Source organism: Macaca fascicularis, chromosome 12, assembly GCF_037993035.2.
Source record: "Macaca fascicularis isolate 582-1 chromosome 12, T2T-MFA8v1.1".
In the NCBI taxonomy this organism is placed as follows: Eukaryota; Metazoa; Chordata; class Mammalia; order Primates; family Cercopithecidae; genus Macaca; species Macaca fascicularis.
The window spans coordinates 128,191,641-128,212,513 of NC_088386.1; the positions used below are offsets into that span (position 1 = coordinate 128,191,641).

The following is a 20,873-nucleotide window of genomic DNA, read 5'->3' on the forward strand; positions in this document are numbered from 1 at the left end:
CTGCAGGTAGAAGTAACTTTGATCTTTTAAAGTTTGCCATAAATGGCATAGCTGAAATGTTTGAACTGTGCTAGGATTTACCACTTTCAGCTTAAGGAAGAGTTGGACACCCTGCAAAACCCAGTGGACTATGAGGGGAAGAGTCAACCATGGAGAGGCTGGAGGCTTCCCAGGCCAGCCTTGACCTATGTTTGAACCTTAGTCCTAATAACTAGCAGATTGAAGCAAATTCACAGGCCTTCTGGAGAACCCATGTTGGTTTGAACTGGAGCAGTCCTGGCCAAATAACTCACACTGTACTCTTACCAGTGACCTCCCTCATTACACCCCTGTGAGGGGAGCTCTGAGCTAGCATCCTAGGTTCCCCTGCTCATTCATGGAGTAGACTGCAGAGGAAGCTGAATGGCTGTGTCCTGCTGGGACTGTAAGTACCTTCCAGGAGATGGGCAGAGAGAGACCTGGTTGCCCGTGAGAGGTCATCTTGGAGGTATTGTGAACAAAACGGGGAATTCCTAAACTTTTAAACTCATTTTTTGCCCTTCCAAGGTCAGGCCAGGAGTTTTCCAAAGCCTCAAAACCTCTAATGTGGTATCTTCCCTAACTGATGAGTGCCTAGTGGCCCTTTGATGACGTTCTCCAAGTGTGGCTGTTTGACAAAGCTGCCCGTGTGCCTGGGCCAGCTGAAGATCTACCTGCTCAGTAGCCCGGAGGGACCCCTGGCATGCTTGCCTAGCCACACTTTCGAGTCTTGTCCCGTCACTCTTCAGCCTGGCCCACTGTCCTCACCAGGCTGGGATCCAAAGTAAGGTCACATGTCTTTTAGTAGCTACATTAAAAGACTCAGTGGACACCCCTTCTCCTGCTTACCTAGGACATTCTTTCTGCCCCTAAGTTCTCCCTGAAGTGCCATCCCCAAGCAGCAATAATCTGAGCAGCCTGAGGAAGCTGTACATAGTCCTTAGTCACTCATTCTTGTTACCCACCTGTTACCACCTGCTGGGAGGATGGCCTTGCTGTCTCCATTGTCATCCCACCCAGAGAGGTCAGAGGGGCTAAAGGAGGGCCTCTCAAAGGCCCAACAACCCCAGCGGGGCCTGCATCCCATGTTTCCACAGATTCTGGGGAAGATTCTCCTCTCCCAAGGGTCCTACTCCCTTCAACTCATCCAGGCTTCTAGAGCCCACCCACACGATTCTCTGGGGCCAGTTTCCCGGGGGCCCCACCCTAGAGCAGGAGGCCTAGGTCCAAAGGGGTCCCAGTGGTAGTCTCATGCTCTGGCTGCCTGGAGCCTGCCCTCCTGTGTGACCTCAGCCTGAGCCCCTGGAAAGAGAAGGCTCTTCCATTTTCTGCCCTAGGAGGAGACTGACCTCTCCTTGTTGGGATGAAAGCCTTGCCTCTAACTGAACCCATTTGAAGGCTTCCGCCCTCTGCTGGTGGAAGCTGACAGAGCAGCCTTGTTACTGCCTCTTGGGTCCTTCCCTTCCTTCCCTCTTCACTCAATACCAGGACCGTTGTGCTGTTGGAAACTGTCCACCCAGAGAAGCCTATTCCGGGGGAAAGGATTGGGTAGTGGTGAGCTCTCCTGCTTGACGTGACGCTGCCTCTGGAGAGAGAAAGACTTTGTGAAGTCTGAGTGGCTGCCATTCTTGCAGGCTGACTTCCCAAGGTGAGCTGCTCTGTGGGTGGGTCCCTGCAGGTGGTGATTAGGGCCAGAGCGCTGCTGCTGCCTGGTTCCTTGCCGTGCCTGAGAGGTAGGAAGCATCTAGTGAGCATTGCTGAGGGAAGGAGCTCGTGCCTCTTCAGGGTGCTGACAAGATGGCAACACCTGAACACTGAGTGTCTGAGCCACAGCTTGTCATTTACTGAGCAGGAGGCAGATGTGAGGCTGAATTTATTTCCTGAAGAGAAAGGAGAAATTCTTTTGAAGGGATGACACTGGACACCTGCTGTGACAGTGATAAGGACACCGAGTGCCCAGGAGACCTGGTGAAGCCACCCTCGGACTCTCTGGGGGAAATGCCTCCAGCATCCCAGCGAAGGGGAAAACAAAAGATCAGGGCCACTTGGACAGAGGAGGGACAGGCAGGAAGGGCTCCCCTGGAAGCAGATGGAGCATGAGGAAGGGCGCAGAGGCCTGAGAGAGCCTGGCCTGCTCTGAACCCCTCAGGGAAGTGGACTGCGTAGCGGGAGTGCACGGAGCTCTGCAGGAGCAGGAGAGCGGACCTTCCCTGTCCTGTAAGACTCCTGCTGTCTGCCCTGAGTGCCTCCCTGGCTGGCACACCCTCCCGAGCACAGGCCTACCTCTTTCCATTGCTCTGTTGCTGTCCATATTTGTTCATATGAACAGCCAACCTCCAGAGACCCTGGTCTGTGTTTAATTCACTTTTATATCTCCAATAGCAGGAAGCCATCAAAGGTACTAAAGAGGGAAGTGTTACCAGGCTTATGTTTCAGGAAGATAACAGCTGTGTTCTAGAAAGCGAATTAGGAGAACAGAGCCAAGGGAGTGGGAAGACACATTGTGTGTCAGTGTCCTTAGGAGAAGCATGAGCACAAATTACACAAGGGCAGTAGAGGGCCCAAAGGTGGCAGGGACCAGGCCTGCCTCCACCAAGGCGCTGGCTGCCCACGTTGTCACTTTGGAGTCTGTGTCCTCCATGACTTGGCTCCCTTCTCAGGCTGGTGACAAGCTGGTTGAAGCAGTTCTGGCCCACGTACCCAGAAGCACTCTATAAGCATCCCCTTGTACCTCATCGGCCTTGGTTGGGTCACACATCCATTCCTGAACCAGTTTCTAGGGCCAGGAAATGCCATGCCCTGATTGGCTTAGGTTTCTTATCTCAGAGCTGTCAGGTTCAGCCCTATAGCTAGAGGTTGGGTCTGCTTCCCCCTGAACCCCCTAAACTGGGAAGCAGGACAGGGGAGTCAATAACTGAGTGAAAGTAGGGCATCCTTAGCAAGGAGGAAATGCCTGCTAGCTATGCATCCGTGTCTGCTGCAGGAACCAGATGGACCCATTCATTCATGCATTGAACCTTGCACGTGGTAAGCACCTACACACCAGTAGGGACATACTTTGTGGAAACAGCGTACCATCATCCTGGGTGAATTACAGTCCTCATGACAGATCTCCCACCCTCATCCCTACCCAGACCCTTGGCTCTCCATTCCTTGACTTCTTTTTGGATCTTGTTTTTGACCAGCCATCTCCAAGGTCAGACACACAGCCTGCTCTCTGACCATGGCCTCGGCCCCTTCAACTCCCTTACCCAGTGACCCCCCACACTCCTTTCCTTGACCCCTCAGACACTACACCCAGAGATTAGCAACATGGACCTCACTTCAGCTCTGCCACTTACTTGGTAATTTGGGCCAAATACCTAATACACTCTCCTGTAACATAGAGGTAGGAACTAGCCTTGCAGGGCTGTTGCGAGGATTAAATAAGATCAGCATGAGAGATGCTTAGGACAGAGGATGTGCTTAATAAATACTAGCTCCATTCCAGACATCAGTCACCCAGCCACTTCTGTTTTCTTCCCGTCAGCCTCCTTCCCATTTATTTCCTTCCTGTTCCCCTGTAGGTCTCCTGGTCCATATGCTGCTGTATTGTATCTCCACTCCCTTACCCCCTTATTCTTTCCTCAAACCTTCCTGGCAGATAGTCAGCTTGGACCAACCTACTTTCTTCTCGCTAATGTCTAGGTTGCTAGAAAAAAGTTAACAGTGGGACAGATGCTTACTACACAGTAACTTCAGATCCTGTGGCCTCAGGGGGATCCGAATACTCCCTGGCAATCCTTATGCTCTGCCCAGGTCAACTGTTTTTCCTATTCTCCAAAGGAGCAATTTCAAACCTTCATCACTTTCTTCAAACTCCTTCCACCATAACACTCCCCATTCTTTGCATATAATTTGTCTCCTAAGTTTCAGGAAAGAACCCAAAAAATCACACTAGGACTTTCTAAATCCCCCCTGCTCAATCCACAGATCTCACTGTTATCCCTGCCCATCTTCGTTCCTCCTGTGGCCGAGAAAGGGGTTCCACTTTTGTGTTGGATCCAATCCCTTGTCATCTCAGAGACTTCGAATCTGCATTTCTTGCTGTCTCTCTTAATGTCTTCTACCCCACCATCCATAGTGCCTTCTTCCTGTCAGCATTGAAACAAGTCTCTGTCATCTTTAAATACACTCCCTTCAAACACCTTCAGTATACTCCCACATCCTCTCATCCTTTCCCATTCCATTTCATGAATCTTGCCTCTTCCCTAGCACTGTCTAATTTGCTAAAAGAGTTGTATTCACTCATGATCGCCATTTCCTGGCTTTCTACTCGTTTTTCAACCTGTCACCCCTGATCTCTGCTCCCAGCACTCCCTGCAAGAGTCTTTTCTGATAGAGCCAAAGGATTCCTTGTTTGGGAACATTCTGTGTTACTTGACCTCTTAGAAGGATTTAATGCTGCTGACTACGCCTTCCTTGAGGCATGTTCTCCCCTTGGCTTCTATAATGTCAGAAGTCAGAACTCCATAGCCACTCCCTAGTTTCTGTTGTCCACCTCTTAAATGCAGGTGTTTCTCAGGATTCTATCCAGGGCCCTCTTATCCCTCCAGGTTACAATCTTGCTTGTAAACTTCAGAACTGTATATTCAGCAGCCTACTGGCCATCTCCACTAGATGCCTCTCAGGTATATTAGAATCAGCAATCTCAAACTGAACTCAAACTCTCCTCCCAAACTTGTTGTTCTTCCTTGTCAGGGTGAGTAGCAATAGCATCTGCCCTGCAGCCTGAGCCAGACAATCCTGAACACTATTGTTGACGCTTCTGTCTGTCACTGACTTTATCTCCAGACCATCACCAAGTCCTGTAATGCTGGTGAGGTGAAAGGAACGTGGATTTTGGTTAAAATTCCAGTTCTAATTGTGGTTTGCACAAACTACTTAACCTTTCTCAGCCTCAAGTTCCTCATTTGTTTAAAGGAAGTAGCAATACCTAATTTAAGTGGTTGTTGTCAGGATAAAGGAAAGCCTTTACTTGGTAGGTGATATGGTTTGGCTCTGTGTCCCCACCCAAATCTCATCTTGAATTTTAGTAATCCCCACATGTTGTGGGAGGGACCCAGTGGGAAGTAATTCAGTCATGGGGGTGGGCTTTTCCTGTGCTGTTCTCGTGATAGTGAATAAGTCTCACAAGATCTGATGGTTTTATAAATGGGAGTTTCCCTGCACAAGACCTCTTGCCTCTCGCCACGTAAGACTTGCCTTTGCTTCTCCTTTGCCTTCCACCATGATTGTGAGGCCTCCCCAGCCATGCGGAACTGTGAGTCCATTAAACCTCTTTCCTTTATAAATTACCCAGTCTCAGGTATGTATTTATTAGCAGTGTGAGAACAGACTAATACAGTAGGCATTCAATAAATGTGAGTCCTCCATTCAGTAAACATGACTGCTCTTCTGTTCCAGTCCTCTCTCTCCCCAACCCCATCACCACCTCTGCTGACTTGCCTTATTGTTGAATTGGTGTGTACATAGTTTCCTGACTTTGAGAATCCCCCTGCAATTAGATTTCCCATTGTTCCTTCATGACTAAGGACTAAGTGCTGGTCACCACAGCATTGAGTGCAGTCTGGGAGGCAGATTCCAGCTATCACTGGCACATAGTTAGATGTGTATGTACTTCCAAGTCTTGTCTCTTAGCTGTCTTCTATGCCACCGCACCTCCGTAAGCTAAATCCTCATCATCTCATTTGGGTACTGCAGCAGCCCCTCTAAGGCCTTTCTCCACGCCCTCTTTCACTTCAGTCCTTCTCTGCCTGACCATCATAGCTGGTCTTTCTGCCCTGAAACCTGCCATGGCTTCTCTCTTCTGGCGAAGTGAAGTCCACACACTGCTACGTGCAGCCTGCCTTGCCAGCTCATCTCCCTTGCGTGCCTGTGCCAGCTCAGTGGCTAAGTCCTCTCTGACCCAGTGTCAGTTTTCATGATGAGGGAGCAAGAAGGATGCTTAGATACTGGTTGAGAAGCTGAATACTGTACTTCTTGGGTCTAGTGGCCAGTAGGACAGGCATAAGACACTTAGCTAAGACCAGCTGTCCAGAAAACAGGGACCAAAAGACACAGGAAACCCAGGAGGACTTAGAATTCTGTAAGAATCACCAGTCATAAAATAAGGAGGAAAACTTGTTAGTCTTCTGTCATAGCAATGTATGCTTATGAAGAATTTGGAAAATGCAAAGAAAGTAATCACCTGGAACCTCTTACCTAGTGATGGGCACTGCTGCTGTTTCAGCATGTTCCTTCCAAGTCTTTCCCCCCACCCCCCCGAGGCAGACTCTCACTATGTCACCCAGGCTGGAGTGCAGTGGCACAATCTTGGCTCACTGCAACCTCCACCCCCCAGGTTCAAATGATTCTTGTGTCTCAGCCTCCCAAGTATCTGGGACTACAGGTGCTTGCCACCACACCCAGCTAATTTTTTGTATTTTAATAGAGATGGGGTTTTACCATGTTGCCCAGGCTGGTCTCCTGAGCTCAGGCAATCCACCCGCCTCGGCCTCCCAAAGTGCTAGGATTAGAGGCATGAGCCACCGCATCTGGCCTCAGTCTTTCTTCTAGGAAGTCTTTGTCCTTTTTTACACAGTCTTCATGGTACACTGTATAATCAAGGGTACATCCTGCTTTATCTCGTCTGTCCAACGTATTTTTCCTGGGTTAGTAAAATTTCTGCCTAAGCCACGTAACGACTGCTTGCTATTCCACATGTGACTATCGGATAGTTTCTTTAACCTTTTGCTATTGCTGGACTTTTTAGTCTTTCCAATAAATAACACTGGGGGGGAGGGACAGTTTTGCGAATAAAACTTTTCTTCCTACATTTCTGATAATTTTTCTAAGCTATAAATTTATAACTTAAATCACTGAGTCAAATGATATGAAAATTTCTAAGCAGTGCAGACTCAAAAGGGACAGAATGAATATAGACCGGACCTCAGCTGCAAAGAGAGAGGTAAAGAGAAAAGGGTTGTAACTAATAGATTCTTTTAAAATTATTTTTTACTTCACAAAGGAGAGGGCTGGGAAGATTCAAGTGGTGCTCTGTAGGGAAAACATGCCTTTGACTTGAGTTCCTGGCTTCATGATGGTCGAGAAGGGCTTGTTTCTGCTTTTGTGTTTTCATCTGGGTCAGTTAGAGGACAAACCATTCCTATGAGTTCCTTTCCCACTAAGGAAGAGAAAAATCATCCAGTATATAATGATGCAGATCATTAGCTGTGTTCGCAGCCTTGTAGTTTAAAAAAAAAAAAAAATTATAATAATGTATCCTCCTAATGTGCAGTTAATTTTAGTTAAAATTTCCCTTGTGCTTTAAAAACCCGGTGAATTTATAAACATAGTAACTGGCTTGCATTTGGAACGTTCAAGCTGTCATAACCAGCTGGCTGTAGCAGGGCATGCTGCACCTCCTTGCGCTCTGTTGGGAGTTCAGCACTCACCTGAGCACTGCCCTCTCGAATCCAGAAAGAAACCAAGACCTTCCCAGAGCTCCTGTTCCTAATTTTCCGTAACTGAAGAAAGCTAATGAGTGTCTCTCAAACCTTTGACTCCCTGTCAGTCCCCAAATTCAGTCTTTCTCTCAGCAGTGGATCAGCCACCTGACTGGTGATTCAGATTCAAAAGTTTGAACTGTCCTTGATTTCTTCCTTTCTTTCCTTGCCACTGCCAACATCACATCCACCAGCATATCCTGTTGATTCAGCTTCTAACATATACCTCAAATTGTCCATTTCTCTTACTCTATCCCAGCTCCCCTGGCCACTCCCCTAACTCTGGAGTGGCTGCCTCCTGCAGGATGTTGCTTCTACTCTGTAGTCTGTGGTCTGCAGACTGCACTGTAGCCAGAGGGATCTGGCCGAAATAGATTTCTGATTACGTCATCTACTCTTTCTTTGTCTCTTCTTTGCTGTTAAGGTAAAGGCCAGAAATTCCAGTGTGGCCAAGAAGGTCCTCCCCAGAGCCACCCACCGTGTCCCTGGATCTATCAGGGCCCAACTTCACCAGCCATCCTGCAGCTCCTGCCCCAGGGCTTCTGCACTCAACTGTGCTGTCTCCCCAGGAGAACCCTCTGCACTCCCCTCCCTCCTCCTCCTGATTCAGAGGAGCCTTCCCTTCTACCCATTCTATCCAGGTCAGGCTCTTTACTTTCATAGAAACATGGGGATTTTTTCTTGCTTCAGAGAGCCTATTTTAATTTGAAGTTCTACACATGTATACACATTCATTGGTGTGATCCTTTGATTGCTATCAGTCTTCTCTGCTAGACAGTAAGACCCATGAAAAGGGTCTGCTGTCACTGTTCTTTCCCTCTCAGCTAGCTCATGTCTAGCACAAGGTAGGTGCTTAATAAATGTATTGGTTGCATGCTGAATGAACGAGTAGAGTCCTGCTGACAGTTGTCATTGATGGATGGGGTCCTTGTAAGGTGTGGGCTCTTCCCAGAGCGGGCAGGCCCAAGTTCTCCACAACACATTGACTTGAGGGAGTGTGACTTTGTTTGATTTTATTTTTTTCATTTCAGCTATTGGAGCGAATAGAGCATGCTGCCTAAAACTTATTTTTTCTTCTCTCTCTGTTCAGCTAAAGCTTGCTTTCACTCTGGACCACGAGACCGGATTGCCTCAAGGATGTCATATCTATGAGTACCGTGACAGCAACAAGTAAGCCACTCAGTGGGAACGAGTGTCACTTCACATGTGTGCAGCAGTGGTGCCTGTGGGCTTTCTGACACTGAGCTTCCATTGCTAAGTGGTCATCAGGAAGGGAATACACCTTTTACTACTATACTAGAAAATAGCAGGCAGAGAAATATTCCTCTTGTAAGATCTCTTTGCCCCTAAGTATAGAACTTGGGGCACTTGTAGAGGAGCAGTTGTGGTGTGTTAGAAGTAGATGTTGAAGCAGACCTTCTTTCAAGGCTCCAGATGTACCCCAGACACTCTCTACTCTTGGTCTCCAATCATGTGCCTGCTTGTTTGGTTCACTGTGTGACTTTGGCTTTGTTGCAGTTCTCAGTCACTGTCTGTCTATACTTAGGTTTATGGGTTTTGTTGTGATTATCTTCCTTGTGTATTTTATATTAATAGTTGGGAGATTTCTGAGTACTTACAGAGATTTAAATTGGTGGCCTTGTTGGAAAGGTGGCACCTTGCATAATTTCATAGCACCTCCTTTCAACATCATAGACTGCCTCCTTTTTTTTTGGACAGGGTCTTGCTCTGTCACCCAGGCTAGAGTGCAGTGATAGAATCATGGCTCACTGCAGCCCGAAACTCCTGGGCTCAAGTGATCCTCCCACCTCAGTTTCCCGAGTACCTGGGACTACAGGTGCATGCCACCATGCCCAGCCAATTTTCTGAAGTTTTAGTAGATACAGGTCTCCCTGTGTTGCCCAGGTTGGTCTTGAACTCCTAAGCTCAAGCGCTCCTCCCACCTCGGCCTCCCAAAGTGCTGGGATTACAGGTATGAGCCACTGCACCCAGCCACAGACTGCCTCCTTGACTGTGTATTTTTGTTTGTGAGACAGTGAAAGTGGTGGTGAGTGAGGCACAGGGAATGTGCCCCAATGATGACAATGATGGTAATGACAGCAGCTACCATTGAGCACCTCCTATGTGTTAGGCACAGTACTGGGGACTTCACATTTGTTATCTCATTTAATCTTCATAACAACCCCGGGTGTGTTATTTTATTATTGTCATATTTGCAGAAGCTAAGATCTAGGGAACTAAAGTAATTCACTCAGGGTAACTTGCCACAGCTGTGAGAAGCAGAGTCAACATTATCATGTTTACTCTGGGGAGAGAATAGATGGAAAACAATTGCCACTTAGAAACTCCAGTCAGTGACAAGAGCAGTCCCAACCTGGATTTAAGGAGAATGTACTCTGGTCTCATCATCTAGATATCCAGGCTGTTTAATTTCATCCAGTAGAGGGAAACAAATAGGCACATGCCAGTAGAACCATCTATGACCTTCCAAAAGAGAAATCGGTGCCTTCCTCGAGACCTCTGGCGCTGTTTTGGGTGGAAGAGAGGCTACTGGGTGCCCTCATTACCACATCTCCACTGGGATTACCTTCAAGACGTGATGACTCTTTGTAATTTATCTTTAGGAGAATGCCATAGTAACTGGTGTGTACCCCTAATTAATCATAGGAAGGATTGACCAGACATCCTTTAACAATTCTGGCTGGACTGTCTGCTCTTTGGGAAAAGGTTGCAGAGTTTTTATTCAATGGGAGAAGGGCACCAGCTCTTTGTCCTTTAAGTTTATGTCTTAGCTGTTCACATATCCAGTGGCAACAACTTATATTGTCTTTGACTGTGAGAAGAGAAAATAGCCTAGCTCCTTTTTTTTTTTTTTAATAGAAACAGTGTGTCATGATGTTTCCTAGGCTAGTCTTGAACTCCTAAACTCAAGCCATCCTCTTCCCTCAGCCTTCCGAAGTGCTGAGATTATAGGTGTGAGTCATCATGCCCAGCCTAGCTCTGTGTCTTGGTCTATCCATAGCTCCTAGCATATTACCAGATCAAGCAATGTAAGAAGATAACTTAGGATTTATAAATATGAATAAGTTTTGGCCCCCAAAGACCTATAAAAGAAAGTATTTGTGTAGGAAATCGGATACGAGCCATGATCTAGAAAAGTATGGTGATCAAATGCTTTGGTGACTGCTCTCTCTGGTTCTCTCTTGCTTGTATTAGAGTCAGTCTTAGGGTTCATTCTCAATCCTTAGACAACTTTCCTAACCTCTCTGAGTCTCTAGTTTCTTTTTCTTTTCTTTTCTTTTTTTTTTTTTTTTCTGTTTTTTGAGACGGAGTCTTGCTTTTGTCGCCCAGCCTGGAGTGCAATTGCATGATCTAGGCTTACTGCAACCTCCACCTCCAGGGTTCAAGTGATTCTCCTGCCTCAGCCTCCCGAATAGCCAGGATTACAGGTGCCCGCCACCACACCTAGCTAATTTTTGTATTTTTAGTAGAGACGGGGTTTCACCATGTTGGTGAGGCTGGTCTTGAACTCCTGACCTAGGTGATCCACCTGCCTTGGCCCCCCAAAGTGCTAGGATTATAGTCATGAGCCACCGTGCCCGGCCTGAGCCTCCAGTTTCTTCATCTGTTCAAAATAGTAGGATTAATAATACCTCTCTGGCGGGGTTGCATGAGGCTCTCTGGCCGGGATGTCATGTTGAAGTGTGTCATCACCAATCTCACATATAGAATGCCCATAGGAAGTGTTGGTTGCCTCTTCTTCCCAAAGAGAAAAACCAGCTCATGACTTCCATTTTCCCAGAAAGTCTTCTGCTAACAGTGTGCTTATGAGGGAAGAGGCTGGTGTGCCTGCCATTCACAGCCTTCAGTTGTGTACGACGCTCTGTCAAAGGCAGACTCTTCTCCTCACTCATGAGTTGTGAAGCACAGAGGACCCCAAAATCCTGACTATGACTTCTCGTCTCCCCCAGACCCTTCCCTGTCTGTATTCCTCTGTTTCCATTTAGGGTCATTTTCCCTACAATGCCTGAATCCAAATATTGGCATAATAGTGGCATTTAGAAAATGAAGATACTCAGCCCAGTCCCTTAAGGGTTCCATGTTGTCTCAGGCCAAGTAACGTGAAGACAACACCAGCAGAGAGAGGAAATTCTACAGATGAAAAAGCTTGCTTGAATATTAGTTTGGTACAACTGATTATTGAAACGATTGCTTTTCCCTTTTGGGTATTCCCTGCAGTACAATTTGTAATCATTTTAACATTCATCTCTGTCTGCCAAATTCAATCCATCAGCAAAAAAAGTTGTTCTGAATAAGTGCTGAGGCTGTTGGATGGTTCTCCCAAATAGTCTTTCCTTTCAAATGGAATGGCCCAGAAAATGGGCACTCCATTTTTATATTTTCTGGATTCTCTTATCAGCCCTCGATTAACGGGATTCAGTATCAAAAGCAGGTCAAGTTTTCTGCAACAGAGAAGAAGAAGGTGGCCCTTAGGTCCATGGGTGGTGCCTGATAGTTTTGATCCTTGGCTCTATGTCATCCTGTTCTCCTTTCACATAAAGGGGCTAATCTCTGCATCTGGGGTCCAGGCAGAACAGTCCCTAGGACTTCTCCATCTTGGATGGGACTTGGACCCTGCCTTCTCTAAGGCTAGGGGCACAGCTCTCGGGTTAACATTCTTAAAGCTCTGAGGTCATTAGAAGAAAGAGAGAAGCTGTCCTATTGTGCCTTGGGTTCAACTAGTAAAGCTCTCCACCTTGAATTATTCTGTCAGCCTCCCAAAAGCTATTCCAATCTGCATCTAAGAGGTGTGAGGCCTCACGCCCCCTGGCAGACGCCACCAGTCACCACCCGTGGACCCAAGGGCCACCTTTTTTTTTCTCTGTTGCAGAAAACTTTACCTGTCTTTAACACTGAATCCAGTTAATCAAGGAGTGATTGACAGTCATTTTTGTCAAATTGAAGTTTGGAGATCTCTTGATATAGGGCAAGGAACAAGGCCTTCAAGAGTGAAGAAGTGATTTGTGAGAATTCAGTTACACATTTATGAAGCCCCTGCTTTGTACAGTGTGTTCCATGGGGGAGGCAAAGATACGTTAGACCCAGTGCATGCCCTCAGGGTTTGTATAAGTAGCAAAGCACACTCGAGCACCCTGTAGGGATGATGTGCACTTTGGCAGTGGTAGGAATCGAGTGCTGTGGCAACAACGATGAGGAAAGTGAACGCTTCTGACTTTGTGTTTACTGTGTGGATGGTGGTGACCTTCACAGACAAGGAGCTTTGTCAGAAGGCTTCTTTCTCTCCATCCCCACTGCCACCCTCCTTCTCACTGCCAGGACTGTAGAGCTGCTTTGCAAGCTGTTCTTCCTGCTGTTAACTGGTCGGCCTCCGGGCTGTCCTCTGCAGCCTGAGTGAGTGTGCGTGTCTTTTCCTTCTGGTTGCTTTTTAGGCCTTATTTTTGTCTTTTTGTTCTACAGTTTTACTACATTATGTCTGAGTGGATTCACTTTTATTTATATTGTTTGGGACTCAATATAGTTCTCATTTAGACATTTTTATCTATTATCTTTGATTCTCTCTAATCTCTCCTTCTGGAACTTGTTAGAAACCCACCATCTTATTTCATCTTTCCTCTCTTTTCTATTTCCGTATCTGTTAGTGCTGCATTTTAGGAAACTTCCGCAGAAGTGTCTGTCACTTTATTCTCCTTGTAGCAGTTTACTATCTGCTGTTTAATAACCCTTCCCAATATGAATGTTTTTATTTTATTTTATTTTATTTTATTTATTTTTTGAGATGAAGTCTCACTCTGTCACGCAGGTTGGAGTGCAGTGTCGCAAACTCATCTCACTGCAACCTACACCTCCTGGGTTCAAGTGATTCTCCTGCCTCAGCCTCCTAAGTAGCTGGGATTACAGGCATGCGCCACCACGCGGGGCTAATTTTTTTGTATTTTTAGTAGAGACGGGATTTCGCCACATTGGCCAGGCTGGTCTCGAACTCCTGACCTCAGGTGATCTGCCCAACTCAGCCTCCCAAAGTGCTGGGGTTACAGGCGTGAGCTACCACACCTGGCCTAATGTTTGGTTTTTATATTTAATTTTCAGAAGTTCCGTTTTGTGCTTTTGAAAATCAGCCTATTATTATTAATTAATTTTTTTGTGTCCTAGTCTTCTGTTATGATTTCTATTCTTTCTTTTATCTCCCTAATTATTTTGATTGTATTTATTTTATAGCCTCTTCCCAGTTGTTTGAAGATTTTTAGTTCTAGTTCCAAGAGTACCAGTTCTCTTATTTCTTGTGTCTATTGACTCACTCTTCTGTGGTTCATTTTCTCTTACAATTTGTTTTTTATCATAAGATCGTCTTAGGCTGTACGTGGTGGCTCACGCCTGTAATCCCAGCACTTTGGGAGGCCAAGGCGGAAGGATCACCTGAAGTCAGGAGTTCGAGATCAGCCTGGCCAACATGGTGAAACCCTGTATCTACTAAAAATATGCAAATTAGCTGAGCGTGATGGCACATGCCTGTAAGACCAGCTACCCGGGAGGCTGAGGCAGGAGAGTCACTTGAGCCCAGGAGGCAGAGGTTGCAGTGAGCTGAGATGGTGCCATTGCACTCCAGCCTGGGTGACAGAACAAGACTCCATCTCAAAAAAAGAAAAAAAAGAAAAAAAAAAAAGAATCTCTTAAGTAGGGATTGTGTTTAGTGGGAGTTCCACATACTATGGGTTATGGATGTGTTATCTCATCACTTTTGCATGTGTTCTGCCAAGACCCAGGGAGGTTCATAGGCCTGCTAGTTTGGATGTTAACTCCTTGTCTTAGGAGTCTCACCTCCTGGGTAGCTGGACTCCTCACCCACGTGCCGTGTGGGCTTGGCCTCTCTATTTCTCATAGGAGATACCTCTGTTCTGTGCCACATAAAGACATTCCTCTGCTCTGTGAGAAAGGTCTTCCTGGTTCTTTGTTCAAAGACTAACAGCCCCCAGGATCCTGGCTTTATGTGGGGATCTCAGTTCCAGTTCCATGGCCAGGTCTTCCGCCTCCTGCATGCATTAAAATCTTACTCCTGTAACTGTATCAGTGTCTGATACTCCCAGCCCCCAGTTGCCATGGTAAAAATTACAGCTCTGACTTAATTTTTTTTTCACTTCCAGCATCTGAGAATTTTCCCATTATTCTTCTATACTCAATAATATATTTAAATTATTCTTTTGGTATATTTTATCTATAATTTCTCTGTGTTTGTGTTGGGAAGGAGGTCCACATCAGTTCAGTCTCCCATCTTGTCAGAACCGAATATCTGAATAAACTTAAAAATGGTCACTCATTTAGCAAGTGTATAGAGAGTATCTGCTGCATACCTGTATAGTTCTAGGCCTTGGGGCCATGGAGCTGAATAAACGGTGATGCTGTCAACAGAGGCCCATGCGCCAGTGGAAGGGACTGGGCACTCCTCAGCAGCAAGGCAGCCCTGTGTTCCCACCCCACCTGCCTGCCATACAGACCCATTCTGTCTTCCTGCCCCGGCACCCTACATGCTGTCTGTACCAGATTACCTCACGCTCCTGCGTACAACTTGTCCCTGTATGCTCATGCCATTTCCTGCTTCTTAGAACATCTGTCTTTCCCAGAGCCTCCTGTCCACCCATCGAGGTAACCTCTGCTTCTCCTTCCACTCTCAGCCAGGTATTTCTTCTCTGGGAAGACACTCCACACCCCTCACAGGCACCACCAAAGCTGGGTCAGGTGTGCCTTCCCTGTGGCCCTGTGCCGTGCCCGTCTGCTCTGTGTCAGCTCTTAGCACTGTGCCTTTCAGCCGTGGGTTTACTTGTTGACTTCCTCCACTGGGCTGATGCTTTTGAGGTCAAGGTCTTGTTTTTTTCATTTCAGTACCCACAATGCCTAGTCCACTACCTGGCAAATAATGCTTGATGAAGGGAAGGCGGGGGACCTGATTTAGTCCTTTAGGAAGGGAGGAGCATGGCTACAGGGAAGTCAAACTTCTTTCCAGCTTTGTCTTTTCATTTGCTGTAGGATTACGATGATTAAATTACACGTGACATCAGGGAAACTGTCTCCATGGATAGCTCTGAATTCTGAAGAGCTAACATGGAGAAAAGAGAAGCTGTAAAAATGTGGCTTAACTCTAAATGTAGTGGTAATTACAGTCACTTATATCAGTTTCTTACCATTTTCTGCTGGGTACTGAAGCACAGTGATAGCTATGAAGAGCATTAAACTTGTCAGGTGAACTTGTGGAAGCTGCATTCGATCGCAAGGCTATACTCTTGCTCATGATGTCTAGACTTTATGATCCATATACCATAATCATGATGGGAGCTACCATCTTCTGAGTGCCCGCAGACACCAGGCAAGGGGCTTACCCAGGTTATTTCTAGTCTAAAACCATTCAAGAAGAATATTCACAATAAAAAATAGAAATAAAACCAGTGAGAGTCTGAGAGGTTTTATTATTTTCACAATTTTACAGAATAAAAAATAAAAACAAACCAAGACTGAAGAGTCTGAAGAGGCTCACCTGCCAAGGCCACAGAGGTCAAGGGCAGAACCTGGCTTCTGCCTCAGTTGTGGCAAATTCTAAAGCCTGTGCTGTGCCTTCATGACACCTGCCTTTTCTCCACACCAGGAAGCTGCAGGGATGCTGATTCCAGCCTTGTCTAAGCAGGCCTGCTTGGGAAGGCTGGCTGGGAAATCCTGGGATTTCCAGTCCCTGTGAATCCCAGGTTAGGTGGGCAGCTTCTGACTTGTCATCAGAGTTCTGGATTAGGCCAGTCACACTGCTTGGCAGGTCACCATCCACTCGGTGGTGTGTGGTGTGGCTGTGTCAGTTATAAAGACCTCATAGTTTTGGGGGTGCAGTTGCCCTGAGTACCTGCCTGAGTGGCCCTTGTAGTAGACCCTGGCAGGCCCAGGCCCTGGCTTTGGGGTGCCTGCTCCTCTGCCTTGCTGGCAGTTGTGCCTCACTTTGTCCAGGCAGTGAGGCCAGCAGCTGCTGTCCCTGCGGACCTCTCAGAGCCTCCTTGACACTCACAGCCGGGTCCTCCGCCTTACTCCAGTCTTACTGTTAGAACAGGTTAGTTTGCTAAACTAAACAAGAGAAAATCTTTCATTTTTCCTGCCCAGCTACCTGACTCATTTTGGGGCCTTGAAATACCTGTCATTAAACTGACTAGCTGGCCTCTAGACGTGTGAGAGAGCTACACTGTGGGATTGATTTCCCTCTGCTGAAGGGTCTGCTGCATTCATGAGCCTGCCTTGAAGAACAGTACTCCTTGCACCTTCCAGAGGATAGGGCAGTTCTGGGCTGCACATCTTCTCCCCAGCCCACGGGCACCTGGTAGCTCAGGTCACTGTAAGGACACCTGGATTCTCTTCCCCAGCGCCCGAGCACATAGTTCTTTCTGCATGCCAACATGCCCCCTGCCCATGGTGGGGCCTGCTCGGCATCCCCCGGGGTCTCAGAACACACTCTCTAGACACAATAGAGTTAGAGAACCAACCCTAAAACCACACTGCGGTTCTCTGTCTCTTGTTTTGTGTTTATCATGGAGGATGTGATGGCTTCGTTCAGGTGCTCTGACAAGTGGACACCAAGCAGGATTAATGTATGAGAGATGTGTTGGGGCAAGGCCTGTGAAGGATGAGGGGAGGGAACAGGGGCAGACCCAGGGCTTCCTTCACCTTACAGCAATCAGCCCTTGTGGACAGTGTGCATCCCAGGGCTTTCCCGTGCTGGCATTATCACAGTGACTCAGGACCTTCTTCCCAGGTCACTGCTGGTGAGTCTTTGAGCAGCTAAGCCACCACTTTGTACAGGGCCTGTCCCTGCCCACACACCACTCAGAAGAGCGTCCCCTTTGCCCCCTAGGTATTGAGCGAGCCACTCCCCAGACTCCATCTTTCTGCCTGTTTCCTCAGAACCACTCCTGTCCCACTTGTGTCAGTTCAGATCTGCAGAGAAGCAGATGCTGAGATGGGATTAGATGTCGAGAAACACATGGAGGAAGATGCCTGTGAAGGAGGAAAGGGGAGAGAGCAGCAGAAGGCAGAGGGAACCTTCAGACCTCGACACAAGTCTGGCCCTTGTGAAGGAATTTGGGAAGGAAGGAGGGCTGGGTAGGGAGAGTCTCAGGCTATGGCCCAGGTTTTTTTGTTCAGTTTTGTTTTTTTGAGATAGGATCTCATGTTGCCCGAGCTGGTCTCAATCTCATGGGCTTAGGTAGATCCTCCCACCTCAGCACCCCACCGGCTAGGATTACAGGCCCGCACAATGGCTGTCACCTGCAGCCCAGTTTCAAGGTTCACTGACGGAAAGTCCTCAAACCAAAGCCAAAGTTGCCTGCTGGAGGATCCTGACATCTTGCAGGACCTGGCCTGCCTTAGGACCCTGGAGGCATGCTCACAGGAAGTGTGGCTTCAGGGCAGATGCAGTGGTGGATCAGAGCCCTTGCAGCTGGGGACATTGTCAGTAGTAGATCTCAGTGATGCCTCTTCCTGGCTGCTGCCCTTGAGGAGGGGACAGAGTAGGGTGTTCCTGGGTGATGTTTAATTAGTTTCCCCTCTGCTTGGTTCTTTGCCTTTTCCTTCATCCTGAATAAGCAGAGGAAATATTTCCCAGCAGCCCTGACAACTTCAAACCAGCACCAACACTTCTCAGTACTTTGGAAATGACACTTTCTGTCTGCACCTTGGAACTGATGCCAGCTCCTGAGGCTAGGCAGCAGTGTTACCTAACAGCCATTCATTGCAGAGGGCGAGAGCCTCCAGGCCTCCCAGACACTGCCAGGTTAGCTTGAAGAAGGCCTTTCTTGTTCCTGATGAAGCCTTAGTTTAGGAGAAAAAGGAGCTTGAAATCAAGAGAGAGGAGGGGTTTGGGGGAAGTTGGAAGTGACGCAGCCAGAGAGGTGCCAGGAGTGAGCTCATGGGCGCAAGCCTGCAGCTGTATTGTGCACGTGGGAGTCAGCCACTCACAGTGCAGGTGTGAGCTCACTGTTCCACCACAGCCGTTAGTGTTTGGCACCAGCACGATGCAGGCACAACTCCTGTTTCCACTGCTGGATTCGGGTAGTGTTCAGCGAAGGGAGTGTCTCTCCACTGTCCACCTACGCAGAGGGATGGCCGTGGCTCTTTATGCTCTGCTCTCTTCTCACCTCACTCCATGTAGCAGCAATCAGGATATTTTGTCTGCCAACATGCAGTGCTTCACTTAACCTCAGTTTTGTCTACAGGAAGAGGAGAAGAGGGTATGAACACTCCCATTCTAGAGAGAGAGAAACGGATGCCCTGATAGGTGCCCTGTGCAAGGTCAAGCTGTATATGAGAGGACCTGGATACTACCCCAGCTATCTGATGCAAGCAGGTGTGGGGCCCTAGAACAACTACACATAAGTGGCACTGAGTTGCCCATGGGTCCAGGAGCAGGGAGGGCAGCAAGGCCTGGGGTAGCACAGCTGCCTCCTGTATTTCTGCCCACACCTCTGGAGTGACAGTCTCCTGCACATGGAATCTGAACCACAAGGGGCCAGGACAAGGAGGAGCTCTTTTTCAGCTGTGTTGAGTCAGTGCCTATTCCCCACTTGCTGGGAGAACCAGGGAGGGACAGAGTCTGAAGTCACATTTTATAGCACTCAGTTGCCTCAGCAGAGGTTTCCCATGCTGCTGAGCTATGGTGCTCAGGGCCCTTTGTAGAAATCACTAGATCTTCAACTCTTGCTGGCTTTCTGAGGCCAGAACTGATGCAAGCAAAGAAATGTGGGAGCCGCAAAAATCGGCAGATTGTGCTGGCCACAGACCAGTCGCATACATCAGTGTACACACGCGGGAACACCGGTCCATGTCTAGCATATAGTGTGACTTATGCATTCTGCTATTTTTTCCTATAGTGCACAGACTGGAAAGTAGGTTTTTATAATAAGCTTACTTTGTAAAACTTATTTCTGAATTATGACATGCGTAGAGAAAAGTACACAAATTATGAGCATCTAGTTCAAGGAAATTATTAGAAAATGAACACATCTATGTCAAGAAATAGAACATGGCCAAGTGCAGTGGCTCACACCTATAATCCCAGCACTTTGGGAGGCCAAGGCAGGAGGACTGCTTGGAGCCCAGGGGTATGACATCAGCCCAGGCAGTGTAATGACAATTAACGAACAAATTTTTATTAAAAAATAAATAACAAATAGAATATTTCAGCCTCCAGGAGCCTCCCATGTGCCCCTCACTCCTCCCAAAAGGATACCACCATTGTAACTTCTAACAATATAGGTTGGTTTTGCCTGGCTTTGAACTTCATATAAATGAAATTATTTACTATATTCTCTTTTGTGCCCAGCTTTGCTCTTTCAGCATTATGTTTGTGAGAATTCATCTTTGCTGTTGCATCTATAGTCCATTCATCAATTTATCAAATCTGCATTTGTTCAGTCAACATTTGTATTATTTCCATTTTGGGGTTATTATAAATCTGCTTGTACATGTCTTTTGGTGCACATACGCATGTGTTGCTTTTGAGTATATAGTAGGAATGAAATTGCTGAATCATATGTAATTTAACAAGCAATGTGTGAGAGCTCATCTGTTTATTGGCCATTCAGTAGAGTGCCTTTTCAAATTTCTTGCCTATTTTTCTACTGGGTTTTCTGTTTTTCTTCTTGATTTATAGTCCTGTGTATTCTGGATATCAGTTCTTTGTTGCTTATACATGTTGCAAATATCTTCCACTGTGTAGTTTGCTCTTTTACTGTCTCTGGTGTTATTTTAATGAACAGAAGTGCTTAATTTAAATGAAGTTCAATATGTCGATCTTTTTTATTATGGCTAAATGCTTTTTGTATCCCACTTAAGAAATCTTTGTTTATATTCTAAAAGAATCTACTTAGAATTGATTTTTGAAAATGGTACAGCAAGTTTATTTTTTCCTATGGGTATCTGTTGACCTCGCATCATTTTTTGAAAATACTTTCCCATACCTTAGCACTGCCACCTTTGTCAAAAACAAAGTACCCATATGCACAGGTTTGTTTCTGCTCTCCATTCTGTGTCACTGGTTTATATATCTATTCTTGTACCAATACCACACTGTCTTAATGTTTGTATAAAAATCTTGATATCCAGTAGAGCTAGACTTTCCAACTTGGACTTTTTCTATAAAGAGCACCTATGCTATTCTTGGCCCATTCCATTTCCATATAGATTTTAGAATCAGATTGTCAGTTGCCACATACATGCACACAAACTTACTAGGATTTATATTGAGATTGCTTTGAATCCATACGTCAATTTGGGAAAAATCAACACTTT

At 46.7% G+C, this 20,873-nt stretch overlaps 1 protein-coding gene across 9 annotated transcripts in view; it reads left to right on the forward strand.

Annotated features, from left to right (window-relative positions):
* Nucleotides 1-20,873, forward strand: part of DIS3L2 (DIS3 like 3'-5' exoribonuclease 2) — a 380,375-nt gene that overhangs the window by 333,282 nt on the left and 26,220 nt on the right. For all 9 annotated transcript variants that reach the window (XM_065526247.1, XM_074010517.1, XM_065526248.1 and 6 more), the window contains one exon: nt 8,635-8,714. In XM_065526247.1, coding sequence (XP_065382319.1) covers nt 8,635-8,714 — 80 coding nt within the window. The remainder of the gene's footprint in view (nt 1-8,634; nt 8,715-20,873) is intronic.